Source organism: Populus euphratica, unplaced genomic scaffold, assembly GCF_000495115.2.
Source record: "Populus euphratica unplaced genomic scaffold, PopEup_1.0 scaffold2.1, whole genome shotgun sequence".
Taxonomy (NCBI): domain Eukaryota; kingdom Viridiplantae; phylum Streptophyta; class Magnoliopsida; order Malpighiales; family Salicaceae; genus Populus; species Populus euphratica.
Window position 1 is genome coordinate 6,109,936 of NW_011499846.1, and position 19,832 is coordinate 6,129,767.

General features: G+C 32.7%; 3 protein-coding genes across 5 annotated transcripts; 1 reads left to right on the forward strand and 2 right to left on the reverse strand.

Annotated features, from left to right (window-relative positions):
* Window positions 1-366: 366 nt before the first annotated feature.
* LOC105135519 (U-box domain-containing protein 44-like) lies at window positions 367-6,697 on the reverse strand. 3 transcript variants are annotated; one of them, XM_011040422.1, is made up of 7 exons: window positions 6,591-6,697; window positions 6,376-6,435; window positions 4,316-5,669; window positions 3,288-3,591; window positions 3,031-3,132; window positions 2,301-2,791; window positions 367-1,565 (listed from the first exon to the last, which is right to left on the reverse strand). In XM_011040422.1, the coding sequence occupies exons 3-7, from the start codon at window positions 5,555-5,557 to the stop codon at window positions 567-569; spliced, it is 3,138 nt and encodes a 1,045-aa protein (XP_011038724.1). In that variant the 5' UTR covers window positions 5,558-5,669; window positions 6,376-6,435; window positions 6,591-6,697; the 3' UTR covers window positions 367-566. The 3 variants fall into 3 exon arrangements, with proteins under 3 accessions (XP_011038724.1, XP_011038732.1, XP_011038740.1); XM_011040430.1 differs by having other exon boundaries at window positions 6,376-6,479; window positions 6,591-6,692; XM_011040438.1 differs by lacking the exon at window positions 3,031-3,132.
* A 5,068-nt stretch (window positions 6,698-11,765) lies between these two features.
* On the reverse strand, window positions 11,766-13,098 carry LOC105135535 (ATPase, F1 complex, OSCP/delta subunit protein). Its single transcript, XM_011040450.1, has one exon. The coding sequence runs from the start codon at window positions 13,081-13,083 to the stop codon at window positions 12,178-12,180; it is 906 nt and encodes a 301-aa protein (XP_011038752.1). The 5' UTR covers window positions 13,084-13,098; the 3' UTR covers window positions 11,766-12,177.
* A 2,877-nt stretch (window positions 13,099-15,975) lies between these two features.
* Window positions 15,976-17,645, forward strand: LOC105135543 (ras-related protein RABA3-like). The gene is made up of 2 exons (XM_011040462.1): window positions 15,976-16,520; window positions 16,967-17,645. The coding sequence occupies exons 1-2, from the start codon at window positions 16,258-16,260 to the stop codon at window positions 17,418-17,420; spliced, it is 717 nt and encodes a 238-aa protein (XP_011038764.1). The 5' UTR covers window positions 15,976-16,257; the 3' UTR covers window positions 17,421-17,645.
* Window positions 17,646-19,832: the final 2,187 nt, after the last annotated feature.

The window sequence follows — 19,832 nt, forward strand, 5'->3', positions numbered from 1 at the left end:
AACTAAGTTATCGTTAAATATCATCGATCATTTTTTTTATATATAGCTAAGATGAATAAAGAATTATCATAAAAAAATAATTTTAGAATATTAATAAATCATTACTATACCTGAAATTATATTGCGGTCCATTAAAGATTCTTGTAGAATTAAGAAATTCCTATAATAAACTATCACATCCTTGTATAAAAAAATCTTTGCCTAATATAAAGTTTACAAGTTAAAAAAAATAACAAAATTTGTATAATTTATTTTGACTTATATTACAAAACTTTTCTAAATTCTAATTTAATGATAAAATTAAAAATTATAATTATTGCTGTAAAATTGAACATCAGATATTATTATGCTAGAATTTAAAAAAAAATTCAACCGTTTCTTGGATGAATCACACTCTATCCAGCATTGTAAATGAGAAGTCTTACACCTGGCGATACTGGGGCTTCTTGCAACTGTTCACTCACCATGGCGCTGCCAAAGAATCAAGATGGGATGCATTTCTAGTAATTACTTGTCAAACCTGGAGCAGTTCTGTATGATTTCAAGGGAATAAACATTGAATTTCTTTAGAAGTAAGAGGACTGATCATGAAGTACATTCAAATGAGCAAGTATTCTGGCTGAAAGAGACTTCATGCTGCTGTTACCCCGCTGTGTCAGGTCAACCAAAGGCATTTGAGCAGAAGGCCCATACTTCTGTTTTAACTCGGGCAGCCGAAAGATCCTTTCTAAAGTGTTTAGGGCCTTTTCCTGCAGTATGGGGGAGGAAGAACTAAGAAATCCAACAATTGGTTGTATGGCATTTGCTTGTGCGAGCACCTTACCACCATTTTGAAGTTTAACACCTTCAATTAGAGTCAATAGGGCGTCTAAAGAAGCCTCACACGTTGCAGGATCTGGATCTCGAAGAACCCTCACAAGGGGTTCGACTGCACCAGCTTCCACAAGGCAAAATGATGATTCAACAGCACAGATTCCCCCATGAATCAGGCAGCCAGTTTCTGGTGGAACAGAGAAGCACCAGAATCCCTTGCGCTTGGGTATTGACCGGCTAAGCTCAAGTGAGCTCTCAGAGAAACGAGCCAGAGAAATTGCAGCACATTTCTTTGTCATGGTGGTTCCGAAGTCTAGCAGCTGCACTAGCACAGGAATTATCCCAGCTTCTGCAGCTTTCTTTTGCCATTCTGGATTTGTTGGAACAGTAAAACGACACATGGCTCCAGCAGCATTTTCGACTAAGTCATTTTTATGGGGATCATTCTGCTTGCTATCAGGGAGAATTCTGGAGATTACAGGAAGTGCCCCGGCATCCAGAAGCCACTGAGTGATCTGGGGCTTTTCTGGGAGGTTTGAGATAATGCCCATTGCAGAAGCAATCTCTTCTTCAAGATTAGAAGATTGGATAATCCGGAGCAAGGTCTCGAGGCATTTCTGACCCACATGCTCTAAGATGGTGCCTTCATCACCATCTTCTACCAAACAATATAACAGCTTCACAGCATTTACTCTTACATTAGGGTTGTCGTCGTGCTCACATAACTGGACCAATACTTGCATGGCTGAACACTGTTATCAAGACCAATTAGTGAAAATACGATGAAACCCTATTGAATAAAATGTTATGAAACTTAAATATGGAGGAGCAGAGTGGTGGGACAAGACAATTACAATAAAAAAAAAAAAGAAAAAGAAGAGAGGAATAAACATCAAAATCAACAAAACTAAGAAGCAATAAGAAACCCAGCATTCCACATTTCCCCAACGAATTAGCCCTCAGGGATGAGAAATAACTTCTCAGGTATTTGCAATTGGCAATTTGCCTGGTTTTTATACAGGTTTCATAAACAGTATATAATAATCATATGTTTGATCTGATCTGGTACTTTATTCTCTACAATTATAGTGAGTCTCTAGATCCCTTTCATCTTGTAAGAGGATTATTAGAAGATCGGAATCTTGATGACATTCTGAACTCTGGCACCATATAGCCAAATTTGTTAGTCTAGCCAATCTCTGGTCATATCATTGCATCTACATATCTAATCACATTTAGGCACCAACATTTCTTGTTTTCTTTGTAGGAGAAAATATCTATACTTTTATCCCAACCATTTTGGTATTAAATTTCTTGGGCGTCATACTGCATGTAATAGGGTGGCTTGTGCAAAAATAATCATGATATTACCAGAAAATGTAAGTAGCTAGTGTGCACAATAGCCACGGTCTACTTTTCTTTCCCTTGAATAGGCAGTAAATTTCTTACTAGAACTGGACATACACACAGACACAACCTCTTGTTACCTCTGTCAACTTGGTCTTGATATTTAATGCTGATGGGGACTGGCACAAGGCATGGAAAGCTCGAAGAATGTTTTGTTGCACATTAGACCCCGTCAAGTTTATCAAATAAAAGAGCCTGAAAGTATCATTATCAGATTCCAACAATGAAATCGGTGTTGGGCTGGATTCTTGAGACACTGTTGATAGAGCGAGGTGCATAATTGTGGCAGCCGCCAGCTCACATAAACTTGAGGATGAAGAGTTGTGCTGAAAGAGAAGGCCAAGTAATGGCTGCACTGCACCTTCTTTAATCATCTGCAGGCCATTTGCAGGTAAGCTTGATAGGTTCTGAAGAGCTTTGACTGCCACTTTTTTCACCTGAACATCACCGCATGATACCAAGTGAAGAAGTGGACCCAGAGCACCTCCTTCAAACAAAGATGCTTTGTTGTGGTCAGTCAACTCCAATTCTGCCAAAGTTGATGCCATCATCGTTTTCACTTCTTCTGATCCTGCATAAACATATAAACAAGTACTTCTGAAGTATGAATATGTCTCTCTTCAATCACTGCAAGGCTAGGACATAAACTATTATAATATAAATAATACAGTTAGCAGTCACTGGCAGAAACAATTTAAACTCCAGGCTAAATTGCTGAACTCACAACAAAACAATTTAGAGATGAATAGCAAGTTGGAGACCAGCATCCAGTATGCTGTGAATACGGCATGCCGCATGTTATTAGGATACCTGGAATTGTACAATTTGACACACAAAACACGTAAGGATTTTGGGGTTCCATGCAAGCGACAGCATAATTAGGCACAGTTTGACTCCATAATGTGACAGATTCTGCTCATTTGACAAGGGGCAGCAACTATTTCAGAAAGATTTTGCACCAAAAAAAATACAAAAAGAAGAAAATGTAAAGGGGAAAAATTGATGACAGCCAGAATCAAAATTCCATTAAGAAGCTTAAAATAGGTTGTCCTATGCAAGAAAATCACCTGTGGATATACGCTGTAGAAAATGTCTGAAATAATTTGCTTTAGTCATTTGTATGATGTTCTGATCAGAGAACGAAAGATTCTCCAATAGCTCTTGGGCATCTGTGGCAGCTTGACTGTCATCACTGCTTGCCATGGTCACTAAGAGGAGAATACAACCCTGAACCTTTCCAATGCAATCCCTTACCAAGTTACACTTTGACAACTCCAACAATAATGCCACGGCTAACTTCCTTTCCCCAATACGGCGTCCAAGTGATCGAACAATGGATTCGATTGCATTATCAACATCTGCAACTCTTTCCTGCGGCATGTTTCAGATTTTAGAAAAGAATTACTAATAACAAACGCAATCTTGATTTTACTTTATCTACCGAGTTAATATGTCAAATATAATTAAGCCAGTCAATATCGTGGATTATTTTATGAGTGTGATTTCAATATAAATCGAAATGGAGCTTCTTTTTGTTTAGTATCAATCAAGCATTGAAATTATCAAGAATAAATCAATTAACTAAATTCAAGAGAACAAGCAAATCAGCTGTCACAGCTCACATATACATAGATTTAGAGGATGTATCATTGATCCAAATTTAAAGTAAGAAAATGGCTCATGTGCCTGCATTGTATTTTCCTATTCATGCATACACATATTGTGCATGTGAATCCATGTTCTGTGTTCGCATTTGTTTGTGTCCAGAAGCCACATATTTTCAATATTTGTGAGCATAATTTATATTTGTTAGAAGAGAGGAGGCAGAGAAGGTAGACCAAATTAACGTGAGCTCAAGAGACGAAGAAAATCTCGCATCACAACGAAACTTTAGCCTCTAAAAAATGGATTGGAGGATGTGGATCCATGGAGCCAACCCCAGCTACTTTCATATAGAGGTTTGGTTATTTTGAGTTGAGGTGAGCTGAAATGCTTAGTAAAATGCAGTAGCAAATATGATTCCAAGTGTGTCAGAAATGGAAATTACAGAGAAAGAGAGAACACGCCATAATAGATCAAATAAATTTTGAAGTACCTTGGCATGATCACTGTCCTTTGCCAGAATCAAAAGGACAACAAGAGCACGATTTCTTATATCACGATTTTTTGCTCCAAGAAGCTGGATAAAAAGTGGTATATAATTCTCCAAGATCACCCATTCCCGATGCTGTTCTCTTTGTTCACAGAGATCCTCTAACTGTTCCAGACAACGAAGCACTTCTTCTTCTTCTTCTTCTTGATACACAAGTTTTGATTTCATGGAAGCAATTGTAATCATGGTGTTTCTATCCTTCCATTCTTCTATTGATTCCCTCAGGGTTTTGTTAGGCCTTAAAATTGACGTGTCTAGGCGGGTCATGGTCAAAGGACACATTTCATGCCCATCTGCTAGCCATTTTTCTATTGCACTTCTCTCAAATGTCTGTCCTGAAGAGGTCTCCACAGGGTCCACCATAACATCCCGAGTAATTGGGCAATAAAAGGACTGAAGAGGTTCCAATGACTGACTGCCCAAAGACTTCCGTTTGGTGGAATACTTTATCTCTTTCTCCTTAGAAGAAGAAGCAGCGTCTGCCCTTTCTAGCAAAGCAATTATCTGATCCATTTGTATAGCTTCAGCCTGGTCCTTCCTAAGCCGCGCATTTTCAATCTCACTCTTGAATTCTTCAAACTCTTTCTTCAAAGCAGACCTCTCTGTTGAGATCCCAACAGCCTCAGCTATGTGAGCCAGTATCTTGTTGGCATAAGAACGATCAACATTCCTCTCCTGTATTCCAGACTCAATTTTAGCCAAAATCTCTTCTTCTGCTATAGCAGCCTTGAACTCAGCTCTCTGCATACTATCATGAAGCTTTTCAATCTCTTCGATTAGACCAGTTGAAAGATCCAGATTGGCCAAAGGAAGAAGACCTAGGGCCCGGCTTATCTCTCTTGTGATGTCCTGTAGGCTCTTAGTTATTGTCCGGCAATTCATTAGGAGATACACTTTGTTTCTTTTGGTGCAATCAGCAGTCAGCTGCTTTGCAGCTTTGATTTCCTGATTGAGGATCCCAATGGCATTGTTTATGCTCCCAGAACAACCAATGTCTTTCTTATTCAGCTCTTTTATTACTGGTGCAATCCTTTCCAAGTAAACAGAAAGTTCCTTAAAACTGTCCTTCTTAATGAGCACATTGTTGGCAGCAGATACAACCTCCTTCATGCCCTCCACGATTTGCGAAAGGCACTCAGCAGCTGGAACAGAAGAGACACTAGTAACCATATCTAATGCCATCATGTATTACTCCTACAAAAGCTAAGAATCAAAACCCTCTATTCCCATGAGGTCAAAAACACGGTGCAAGCCAACCATCCAGACGTTTCGATCCAGATCAGGTTTCATAAAATGCCTGCATTTAGTTCAGATCAGCCAGAACTTCTTGCTTTTGATTTTTTGGCCCATGTTGACAAGAACAAAGAGGAAACAAAATATTCAAAGGAATTAAAGTCATAGCCTCCACTTGGTTGCTAAGCACACAAAAGAAAACAAATGCAGAAAAAGATTTAAATCATATGACTATAATCTACCTGGTTGGAAGACAGAATAAATTATAGTTTTCATATCATTTGCAATCTCTTTAAGCCTACACATAAAGTGCTTAAATCCATTATTAAGCTTTGCTTAGACAAGTTCTTTGTTCAAAAATCATCTCAAATGGTGTTTGTTTCTTTTTTTCTCAAATCTCTTTAAGCCTCCACGTAAAGTGCTCGAATTCACACAGCTGAGCCTCCATAGCAGAAAAGTCCAAGTTTCCACCATAATTCCTGTTCTTTTCCCACATTAGTTGATAAACCAAACATAAATATTCCAGTGAAATAGTATCAAAAACAACAAATTTATGAAGTTCAGGCATATAGCCTTGGAGCATGAACATGAGTTCAATTTCAATCAAAATTCAACAACAGGAGATAAAAGAAAGGTTTAGCTATTCTTTTCTATATTCAATTCAAAGCAGAAAATGCCATTGAAATAAACATAGTCAACTGGAGAAAAAGAAACGTTAAATTTGATTCAGAGTCCAACTAAAATTATCTTTGCAGCAGAGAGAGAAGAACCTATTTAGCCAGTAAATGCCATGAAAGTTCACTGAAGAACAGCTTCTTTGCTCTCTCTTCCTGGAAAATGAGCAGAGATTTTGCGATAATGCATGAAATCGACCCTAAAGACCCAGGAAAAAAAAGAGCAAAAAAGGAAGCATATATTAATGAAAGAAAGTAAAATAAACAAGGTAGAAGTAGAAGACGGTTTTGGAAAGGCTAAAGATACATACAAACGCCAAGGCAATGTCAGACATAGACGAAGACCCTGTCTTTCATTCTTTGCTCTGTTTCGTTCTTTCTGCTTGGTTGTTGACTTTTCGTTCTTTCTGCTTGGTTGTTGCCTTCTCAACGGTTTATAGTTGCAAATGGCAACTCGTCTACTATGTGATCAAAATGTATGATGAAAATTCCTCATTTACAGCATTGTATTTAGAGATATTACTCGATTAATGATCCTGTCATTTTCTTGAGGCCTGCTCGTGCAGATTTATTTTTAAAAAAATTATTTATGGCTTGTCTTTTTATCAATATGTAAAGAGTTGATTCCTTGCAGTAGAATTAAGTCGGACTAAGAAATTAACCATTTAGCAGGTACAATAATAATAACTTAGTATAACAAGGTTTGTTTTTAAAAGGGTTTGTTCCTGTAATTTTAAGTTTGAGTTCTCTGATTATTAATAAAATAATCACGGTATGTTTATATAATTATTAATTTTGAGACTTGTGGAATTAATCAATATATTACGGTCCAAATACTTTTATTAATAAAAAAAAAAGAAAATTGGAGTAAGAAATGTTGTCAATTAAATTTAACATTTCGGTATATAAGCCATGATGATGTTGCTGAGTCAAGTCCAGATATCGTATGGATGAGAAATGCCTGTGGAGCTGATGTTGATTTGGAGAGACTCTCTCTCTCTCTCTAGCCAGTTGAAGAGTGGTACAGGAGAGGAGTGCTCTCTAAAGACAGGGAAGTAGCTATTTAACCCGTAATTTAAAAGAAAACTCGGAGTCCGTAGGTTATTTTGTAATAAATATTAAAGTATAAATTAAAAAATTTATATAAATATTTAATTCAATAAATTGAAAGTAGGTTATTTTGTAATAAATATTAAAGTATAAATTAAAAAATTTATATAAATATTTAATTCAATAAATTGAAAATCATTTATGTAAATAAATAAAAAAATCATTAATAATAATAAAAAATAATTAAAAAAATTAAGAGATAGATATAAACTGAAATATTTAATCTTTAAAATAAGATATTTACTAGATTATGTCTATTGAATTTACTTATTAAAATCAATAAAAGATAATAACAACATAAATAAATACGGAAATTGAAAACATTAAGCAAAACCAAACATGTAAGAAATATTATTTAAGAATAAATATTTTTTATAAAATAAAGTTCACTTGTTTAAAATAAAAAGAATTATTCAAAAATTAAATACAAAAAAAGTCATTTAAAAAAAATTATTCAAAAAAGTCAGCAAAACTCAAGGCCTAAGCTATGAGATCATAATAAATCGATAAAGAAGAAATTGAAGATAATTAAAAAACTATTTAAAAAAAGTAATGTTAAATATTAAAATTATAAAATAAATTGAGAAAAATAGATCCCAAACCACGTGAATTTGTCAAACCGTTACTTATATCAATAGATTGGAAGCATCACCAATGAAAAAGCTTTGAAGTCCATTCCCTATAAAATTAAAGGCTAAGGATGAAACATGAGAAATTGTGATTTAAAAAATAAAAGAGAAAATTGAAATAAAAAAATAAATTAGAGGGTATAAAAAAATTAGATTGGAGGGTTAATTTAAAAACAGTTATACCTTAACATAAGGAAAAATAAATAAAAAAAATAAGGGTTAAATTGAAAATAATAAAAAAATATAAATTTTGATTGAATGTTGAAATTAAAAACCAGCAAATCTTAAAAAAAAAACTAAGGAAAACTAGAAATCAAAAGAATTAGGATTGAATCGGAAAAAATAATATATGAAAAATTATAATTCAAGGACTAAATTGAAGAAAAACTAGAACTTTTATAATAAGACCAAGGACACCAATAAACAATAAAAAAAAAAAACTGAAATTGACAAGGACACCAATAAACAATAAAAAAAAACTGAAATTAACAAATATAAAAGAAAAGGAAGAATGTGCATTTTTTTTGAAAAAAATGACCTTTAACAAGAAACTAATTATAATATATTAACACATGCCGTCTTATAAAGAAGAAAATACAATAGTGCATTCAATAACATGATAAAATTACATGTTTGGTCACTAGATCAGTCTGCACACATTACCCAAACACCATAAGCAATACATACTCATTAGAGCATGAATGTGATGTGTTTAATATCTTTTTCAAATAAAATAATAGTTTTATAATATAGAAATATTAGAATGCCCTTCGTGAACCAGAGAATCACAAAAAAAATCACATGTGAAGTACACAAATGCCCCTAAACACATGTTTTAATTTTTTTTTAAAGGTAAAATAGTATTTTTATTGTATTTTAAAGTGCAAAAAAACCCTCATCAACATCTCATTTTTTTCACTTAAAGAGTAAATAAACATTTTAATTATTTTAATGTTTTTAAAAGGATTTAAAAACACTTGGACAACAACTCGATAGATTATTAAATCAAGAATAAAATTGCATTTGTATTGTGCAAAAAAAAAAATACTAACGTATCTCTAAATAACCTTTTAATAAATAATGGACCAATTGTAAAGAGTAAAACACCCCCAATACTATTATATTTTTTTTCAACTAAGGGGAAAAAAAGTAATTTTATTATAATAATCTACAGTATATTTTGTCTATTATTAAAATGAAAACCCCCCACTATTTAGAGTTTTTGTTAATGTTGTTCATTTTTCTATAAAACAGCTAAATAGAGAGCCACTAATTATAATAGCTAAGGTTTGGGTTCCTAACAAGAATATGAATGCTCTAAAATGCAGGTTTGAGATAGCTTGAAGGAAGGAAAGCTAATTTCTTAAGGATTTTGGAAATGATGTTTTAATAATTTTTTTATTTATTTTTTTTATTGTTAAGATATGTTGATATTAAAATAATTTTTAAAAAATTAAAAATATATTATTTTAATATATTTTTAATAAAAAAAATTTAAAAACAACTGTTACTGTATTATAAAAAAGCCTCTATTTTTCACAGAAAAATAATTATTATATTAAAAAACCAACAAAATAATATTATTAAAATCTTTAACTTGATTGGTTGGAGGACTTGTAAATTATAAACAAGTTTATAGAAAATAATTTCTAATAAATATATCAATTCAAAGATAGATAATCTTTTTAAGACTCTGATTATAAAACACTTAAAACACATAATAATATCAATTGAGATATTCTTAACATTAGAAGAAAAAAAAAGAAAGAGATGCTCAGTTAAATTGCACCCTTGAAATAATATAATTTTAAATTTTCTTAACATTAGATTGTTATCTTCGTGACAATGACATTATTTTCTTAGATTGACTCCGAAATCATATGAAGTTCAATTGCTTATCATAAGTGAATGAGTCTTCCATTTGAAAAATAACAAACCGTGTTGACATGGAAAATAATTAACAAATGTATGGTCTCTTGGGCATCCTGAACGCTCAGCGACACTGGAGAGCTGCGCACCTTAGTTCCACCAATGAATTGACCATTCAATTACGAAGAAAGAACCATGGCTTATTTATATAGATTTAATGTACTTGGGTTTAGTCATGAGATGAACTGGTTGACTCCTTACAATAAATATAGGAAATAATTAATTAACTTTTAAAATTAAAAAGACTATTTAATTCATTTGGTAAAAATAAAAGGATTAATTTATACTGTACTCTCTGTACTTCTTTGAAGAATCCCCAGCAGGACCTCTGCCATCGCATATCAAGATAATAGAGGCGTGCTCCTTGAAGGCTGGGGAAGGAAAAAACAAGCTTGTGGCTACTTGGTAATGGCCATTAAAAGGAGTATGTTAAAACTTGTTGACACAAACAATGATTTTTCTAAAAACATTTCCCAGCCTAACTGTGAATAATCTGCAAGAGACATGATGAGTAGAGAATATGGTGATAATATCATTAAGCATGTAAAGACCACAGATTAAAAAACTTAATGAGCATTGTGATAAATGGAGTTCCCAAATGTAAACTGCTTAATCCATCTCCAATTCATTTATCACCATATTCGAAAAAAATTGAGAAAAGCCCATTTTACATGACGAAAAAATTGTGCTATCTTTTTCTAATGAATACAGGGACTAGAAATGTTCTATCCACGTACTTAAATATTTATAAAATAAATAATAATTTGATAGAATTATCTAGAAAATATAAATATTACTTCCTTGGTATAATTTAGAATATGAAAGATGTTCTAGAAATTCAATATATCTAGAAATTCAATATATTTATCATATTATTTGGTGCTTAAATTATGGTCAATCAAATATTCATGTCTTTATTTTCTATTCCTAAGCACATGAAGTGCAAAGATTGATTAGAACAAGATGTGATTTTTGGTGGGATTTAAAGAACTTTTAATAATAAAATCGGTAACTTTAAATGAAAATAATGATAAATAAAAAAAGAATTTTTTAATTCTAAAAACAATAGTGTTTTTTCTTTGTATTTTGTGATTAATACTCAAAGTATAAGCTTTTAAAGTAAAAAAAAAATATGAACTATTTATCTAGATGATTCATGAAATATTTTATTAATCACAAAATATAAGATTAAAAAATCGTTTTCTTTTAATAATATTAATAAAAAATAAAAATCTTAATAAAAGACAAATATCAACTTTATATTATATTATTAAGAAGATAAAAAATATAATAAACAATTTGAGAGATTTACACTTCTATTGATAGAGGAAGATGATTGTTTCTAATATTCAGATAAATAATTTGAAAATAAAATCTTATGATCTTAATAAAGTTCTTCAAGTTTAATTAGGTTTGGTTTATATTCAAAGCTAAAGAAAATGAGTTTGGCTACTCATCATAACCTTGATGCCCAAAATCATCTCAGAGCTGAATCCAACCGTATTGAATTTGGTATTCCACTCTTTCTCCATTAAAAACACAAACCTTTTTACAATGATTCAGCTTGACAGGCTGAAAAAAAAAAAAATGCTTGTCCATCCATTACTACTAAGAGTCTCTTGTTCTGACAATGCAAAACCAAATTTCTGCATTTTTGCTTTATAAATAATCATTCTGTTCATGCTCTTCCTAATTCCCTTACATGATGACATCAATGTTAAGCTCCTACATCAATATTTAGGACAGAACTATCAAGATATGAAGGTCAGTCTAAAGCATAAACACAATTCACCAAAAAGAGGACAAAAGTAATCATGATTGAAGGATTATTATATAAAGAATAGACAACAATTACGGCTATTTATGGCATTTCAATATTCTTCGATCATCAGGTAACTAATTAAGTGGAGCCCTTCAGCCATCAGTGGCTTATCCCATTATCCAGGAGAATAAAAACAAAAATCAGCTACGAATTTAGGCAAATCAACACAGGCCCGAAATATAATCCAAGGTTGATGTTTTAGTTTAATCTGTCAAGCTCACGAGAGTACACATTTCAACATCGCAGGCTTTAGCAATAGGTGCTGGGTAGCACGAGCTACTCCAAGCGACAAGATGTATGTCGAAGGAGCTGAGCTTTATCCAGTTCAGATATATCCAATTGTCACAAGGATCGACCATAACTAATTTACAATAAAAAAAATGTGCAATTTTTTACATCAAATTGAACTTAAACAACAAATGCTGGCAACCTCTCATCAAAGAAATTTTTTACCTTAACATTCACAGCCCCGGTAAGATTCTGCACAGTCTTGGCAATCCAAAACAACTGATCTTCCTTCATCTTTTTAGGAGACGGAACCAAAACCACTCTTGTCCCACTCATCTCATCACATATCCTCTCGAACTCCATCAAAACATCACTCACGATCATCACCTTATTTCTATCAATCAACATCTTCACCAAACCTACCAAATATTTGTTGAATTTACCTCTCTTTGCCACTTCCTTCACTACTTGTCCCTTCTCTTTGTCACCCACGAACGGGCTACCCAGAACAGCTTGAATTTGCTCATTTTGAAGCAGCTTCAATAATTTCAGCACATCATTTTGGACAATGTCAAGGGAACTCTTGCACCGAGCTATGTCTACAAGTGCGGCGGCATAGCCACTGACAGGGTTTCTGTGGATATGTGGAGATGAGTTATGAGATGAGCTTTGAGAGATGTTAGAAAAGAGTGGAGGGTTAAGATTCTTAAAAGATAAGGTTTTAGTCTTAGATGGGGTTCCGTTAGAGATTGAAGAGGTGGGTTTAGTTGTAAGATTAGGAGGGAGTTGATGAGATACGTGAGGAGTCCTTAAATTTTGCAATTCAGGAAGTGTTGACGGAAAGGCAGGGACTTTGAGGGCTGACATGGAACTTGAGATGGTATCCATGGCGAGAGTGGAAATTTTGAATAGTGCTTTTGGGGATGCTTCCAATTTGGTTTTAGGACGAGGGATGACGATAAGATTTATGCCACTAGTCAAGCAAGAGCCACAAATTGTGTGTTCCCTTTCTCTTCCTTGAGCAAAATATAAAATAATAATAACAATAATAATAATTAGGATTGAATTAGAGATTGATTCATTCATGGACTCACAACTTGAATGTTTAGGACACCCAACATCACCAGCCTGGTTCGGTGGATCAAGCTTGTTTCATATAAATGTTACCAACCTTAGTGGGCTTCACCGCATTAATTTCCCCTAAGGGTTTATTTTGATGCAAAAGCAGTGTGCACCCAGAACACAGTGCAACATGAACGAAAAACAGCCGCGAGCCTACAACCTTTTTTCTGTCGTTGGGTCTACAAATGGACAAGAGATATTTCATGGCCCATATATATTATAAAATGACAAATTTGTACTTGGATGTAGGCCTACAAGAACCTGGCCCGTCACGACAGTCGGATTGTACTTCAAATCTCCGGTGAGAGATCCCCTGGCCCATTAAGATATATTCCAGCGCAAGGCGATTTGATTCAAGTTGAAGAACAATCGTTATTTACGTGCGAAGCTAAGATCAGAGTGCAGCGTTCCTGGCCGCAATTGTCGATGGCCCCATTCCTGCTTTTTGACCTTTTCAAGTGTTAAAAATGTTCTTGTTTATGATTAGCTGTTTGCTTTTTGCAGCATAATGATGTTGGGTGAGTTCATTTCATCATTTAAAACCAGATGTGTAGTTTTACCGGGAAAATAAATGTTTCCTTTGGGCTGTGAATCCTTTTCGAAATTGAATTGAAAAATCGCCCAGATTTTCGAAAGAGAAAGGAAAAGAAGAAAACTTATTTCTAGTATCTTGCGAACCAGAATAGGAGTGAATTGTTAAACCCGTCCATCTCTTTCTTCTTTCACGATTCCATTTATGTGCTAATTAATTTTTATTCTAATAGGAGTGAATTGTTAAACCCGTCCATAATGTTATGTGCTAATTATTTTTATTGTTATTTAGAAAATGAGAAAAATTCACGAATCATAATGTTACTTAATTACAAGCAAATTTTTTAATTACAAATGGCATTTCTAGAAAAAAACTAATTGTTAGATTAAGTACTAAATTACAAAGAAAGGGCTCAAATGACTGGTTTCATTAGACTAATATAAAAAGCTTACATGTTCGGTCAAGAACACTAATTGAGCACAAACGACAAGCAGCTGGCTAGTTTCCCCCATGAATTTCCAGCCTGAGTATTCAGGTACAGACATCACAGGAGTACTTTAGTTTCCTTGAAATGTGTTGCAGGGTTTACCAGTTCTTAGGATTGTCACTGTCCCCAAAAATTCTGTCGGTGCAAAACAATTAGGAGCTCGTTTCGATTTTATTGCGATCAAGCAAGCTTTCTTCGAAGTTTCCTGTGTATTTATGGGGTCACTGTAATAAAACTAGGAACGTCCTTTTTTATGGATGCATGAGAGACATGCGAGCTGGCGGGACATCGATCCCCCATGTGGAACAAAAAAGCTTCAAATTAATTTTATAGGTATTTCAAAAAAAAAAGGTCTATTATTATTTTTGCACATAATGATCAATTAAAAAAAAATTATGTTCTAGCTCCTTGAATTTATTTTTGTATCCGTCTTTTGATGTTATTTACGATTTTATTTTTATTATTTTTTAAGTATCTATGTTTTCCTTCTCTGCCGGCAAACAAAGTTTTATCCCTATGCAGTTAAATGGATTTATTTTTATTTAGGTAAATTTATGACTTAAATTATAAGATTATGATAATTATATAGATAATAAAATAAATTAAAAAATAAAATAATACATGATTTTTAAGCAATCCAATATTAAATGATAGAATTAAAATTAAAAATATTTAATTAAAAAAGTATAAAAAAACCCATATTAATTTATCATTCAAGTCATTCACCTTATTAGATTTAATAAATTTTTTATAAAATTATTTTTTATTTTATTATATAGCAACAACGCATGAGACCTTTCTTATATCAAATTAAAAATCTTTTCTTAAAAATACAAACAGTTCAGGTTTTACTATATATATATAAACACACACACATAGTAAAACCTGTAAACAAACTTAGTTTTTTTTTTTTTTTAATGTCGCCGGGTTAACGTCACTGGGGAGATTGAGTGTCCATAAATGAATGATGATTTGGGAGTTTTCTGACATTTGAGAAAAGAAAAATTACGTGTACATCGTTTAGACTATCTGTCGTCTACCTTACTGTAAATGAATTTTAGTTAGGAGGCGCGCATTTAATTGAAAGAAGATGTCATTCGATGGGACCGAAGTTCCGCAAGCTTTGACATATTAAATTGCAGCATCGAGGGGTGGTTTCCAGCCCATCTTTCCATTCCGATGTGTACATGTATGTATGCATGTATGTATGCATGAATGACTGCCAAATCCAAGCTGTGATACACAGCTACCGTGCTAGAACCAGTACTCTATTATTATTCTCACTTTTCTAGGGAGCCTCAAATTAAAATAAACAAAAGCTGAAGCTCAATCCCGAGTCTGTGCCAGGAAATGAGACCATATAAGCTGCCTGGACAAATAATTACGTTCACTAATCCCAACTCGCACTCTTATCTGTCTGTGTGGATTTAAAGCCTGTGGTCATGCTGTAATTATAGAGTTTTCTTTTCTTAACCAACTCATGCCAAAAAAAAATATTTAATAAACTATTGTAATTTAAAAATATGGGGCTTAATCTGGTTTTTGAGTGATTTTAGAGGCCAGACACATACTAAAAAAACATGGTTTTTGAGTGATTTTAGAGGCCAAAAATCGCATGTCATCTAGTTAAGTTTGTGTTGTATTGTATTGAACATGTGGACTAAACTGTCTCAGAAAAAATCACCATGGTGTGGTGTCAGATGTCTCCTGTTACTGTTAAAAAGAGAGAGAGAGAGAGAGAGAGAGATTTAAAGAGGCAGTAATTAATAAGTCTACAATGGCTAATGCCAAATAATTTCTCTGGCGTGTTATATGAATAAATAATGCATGGTGCGCATCCAGCTACAGAGAATTAAAAGAGAGACAGACTGGACCATAGTTCACAACTCCTCCTTTCACTACATTAGTGAGGGATTACGAACCCTTGAGAACATCGGTCTTGTCTGGTCCTCTCTTTCCTTTACTTACTCCATTCACCACCAGGACTAGGTCCCAAGACCAATAACAAAGTTTGAAGGGTTTCATATTATATTTCACATAGCAGCTGAGCAACAAAGTCAAGATAAAGTCCCATTCTTTTTCCTTGCCCCAGGTTAATTTGTTTGAGGGGTGATAAAAAATGAACCAAGAGATGAATGGTGTTGATACCGAGATTGATCAGAACCACCAAGAGACTGTGCAAGAGAAAATCGATTATGTGTTTAAGGTGGTGGTGATCGGTGACTCTGCAGTAGGCAAGACGCAAGTTCTTTCCAGGTTTACTAAGAATGAATTCTGCTTTGATTCAAAGTCTACCATCGGTGTCGAGTTCCAGACTAGGACTGTCATCATTAAAGACAAGGTCATCAAGGCTCAGATCTGGGATACTGCTGGCCAAGAAAGGTTGGGGTCCTCTCTCTCTCGCTCTTTTCTCATACCCACATCAAACACGTACCTTTTTGCTTGACCCTTTCGGCCCGACTAGAATAAATATACATGTAATTGTTTTTAAAACTATAATGTATAGCTACTTGCCTGCTTATCAGAAGATGAAAACCCTAATTGATGTTCAGAGTTTTTCAATTGTTACGAACGAGATGATCCTTTTTCTTAAGAAAAACATGCTGATCAAAGAAATGTTCTTAGAATTAATATATATAATAATTGTGGAAATGTGTGCCTTGAATGCAATATTTGGATCCATTCCATATTGGCTCGTAAATAGCACTGAAATGCCGATGCTACTGTCAATACGTATTCCGTAGTTGCAGTAAAATTCTGATATATCAAATCCAATTTATTGAAAGAAATTAAAAAAAAAAAAAAAAAAAAAAAACAAAATTCTGCAGGTACCGGGCAGTGACAAGCGCATACTATAGAGGGGCATTGGGGGCTATGTTAGTCTACGACGTTACCAAGAGACCAACGTTTGATCACGTGGCTAGGTGGGTGGAGGAGCTCCGAGCCCATGCTGACAACTCAATTGTGATCATGCTGATTGGAAACAAGGCTGATCTTGCGGACCTCAGGGCAGTTCCAACAGAAGACGCGGTGGAATTTGCAGAGGATCAAGGCCTTTTTTTTTCTGAGACATCAGCCCTTAGTGGTGACAATGTGGACGGTGCATTTTTCAGGCTGCTAGAAGAAATTTACGGTGTGATTTGTAAGAAGTCATTGGAATGTGCCACTGGAAATCCCCATGCTGCTGATGCCATAACGCTTAGAGGTTCTAAGATTGATGGCATATCAGGGACCGATCTGGAGATTAGTGAGATGAAGAAATTATCTGCTTGCTCGTGTTGATTTGATCATTTTTCTAGTGAATTGTGTACTACAAGACTTTACCACTCCAAGTTCTTGATTGATTCTGTGGCTTTCGGAAAGTGATCGGTAGTGTGGTAAGGGTGGCAAGTGTTTTCTTTTCTGTGACCTGTCAAGATTTTCGCGGTATTGTACTTGTCTTACAGAACCCAGGAATTTGGTTTTTTATATGTATTGATTGGGATGGATGGTTTTCCTTTTCCTTCATTCGTTGTAATCCTGGATTCATTGTGAAAATCACCTCTAAACAAGTGAAATGAGGGTTCTTTGTGAAGATAAAAAAAGTTTTTCTATTACTTTTTTTTTTCTTCGGTCAAACTGAAATACATCAATGATTTAATGATTGTGTATTGGCTCGTTGGTAATTAACAAATGCTTGTAGCGTTTTTTTATGTTCATAAAATTATTATTCATACTTTCACAAACCATAACTGCAATAATTATTTTTTAAAAAAAATCTCAGTTTAATTTTAAATTTTTTCTTTCCACAATTGAGTTTTTTTGAGCAAAAATTAATATTTAATTGCATATTTTTTAAGTTGAAGGTCTAAATTAAAAGATAGGGACTGAAATGGAAAATACAGATAACATAGATGGTACTTTCAAATTTGTTATAATTTATATTTAAGTCCTCTAATTTTTTTCTATAAGATAATTGATCCCTTTAATTTTTAAAAAATAAATTTTGATAATAAATTTTATTTTTTTTATTTTCAATTTTTTTTTCATGAGAAAATTTTGGTGCTAATGATATCCGGCAAATTTTACAACCAAATGGGTTAAAATTGATGCTAACGATATCACCAAGTAATGAGGATATCCGGCAAATTTTACAACCAAATGGTTGTTTTAAGTTTCAGTGTAACTTAAAAAAACAAATCTAAGTTAAGGATGCACTATTTCTTTCCATCTTGATTTAGTGATTTGGATTGTTGTTTGTGTTTAATGGGTTGGTATGTTGGTATTTTTAGTATTCTAAAGGTATTTTATGGCTAAAAATAATTGAAAAAATAATTTTTTTAAATAAAAATTCTAGAGGTAACTTGATTATCGAATTTCTCTTATTTTTTAAAAAACATAATCATTGTTAAAACAAACCTAGTTTAGATCATGGTGTTGTGCTAGTCATCAATTTAATTAACAAAAACTAAAGCTTATGGAAAAAATATTATTTTTTAGAAGGTTAATATAATTCATATATAATTTTTTCATATATTTGATGTAGATTACATAGTTATTTTTATACTATTTTCAATATGTGCCACCTTGTAAAATATATTTTTTTCATTTTATCTTATTTGTTAACTTGTGTGTGTGTGTGTGTGTGGATTTATATTGCAAATTAATTTTAATAAACAAATTTAATGAGCACAACCAAGTAAATAACTCGTGTAATTTAATGAGCACAACCAAGTAAATAACCTGTGTTATGATATTAAATATCTTGATATATATTTGTCTCTTAATTGTTTTAATTATGTTTTTATTTATCTTTAATGATTTTTTTCATTTGTGTATACAATGGTTTGTAATTTATTTAATTAGATAGGTGCGTAGGTTTTTTTATTTACACTTATGATTTTTGTAGTAAAAAAACATGTTGAAAAAATTTACATGTTCAATGTTTTATTATATATTGGTCTTTTCAATTTAATTCTTATTTTTATGTTTTTTTTTTCAATTTCACTCTTCAATCCAAGTTGATAGTATTTTTTATTCCCCTCTCATTTTGGTTATTTTTTTCCCCTAAATCTTCATTTTTTTTATTAATTCCTTTCATAGTTTGGGTTTTTTAAAATAATTTTTAAATTTACGCTTTTATTAATACCTCTTATATGTTATTTAGTTTTGGTTTTTTTAATTTTTTAATTATACTGGGTGTGTTTAATTTTTTAAGAGGTTAATACAATTCATCCATATTTTATTATATTTTATATAGAATAAATATTTGTTTTTTATTATATTTTTAATATGCGTAGCTTTACATGATATTTTCTTTTAATTTAATTCAATAAATTTTATATATGTATCTATTTTTATTACAAGTTGATTTTGATCAACATACTTATTAAACATAATGAAAGAAATAATTTATTTTAAATTTTATTTTTTTCTTTTGAATAAAGGGTTTTTTTCATATTATTATGATCGCTTTATATATGTATATTGCATTTTTTTAATATAATTCAAATAAATCCAACTTATTTAATTAATCAGGATTATAATCCAAGTTATTAAAAAAATTATATATAAAATATACTTATCATCATGAAACTTATAATTTTACCCCCTCCATCATCTTTAACCGTCAAACTATTACCAGAAATGTTACTTTTTTTTTTTAGATTAACGTGGGTGTCCGGGCCAGCTTGCGCGCACCACGACTAATTCCAC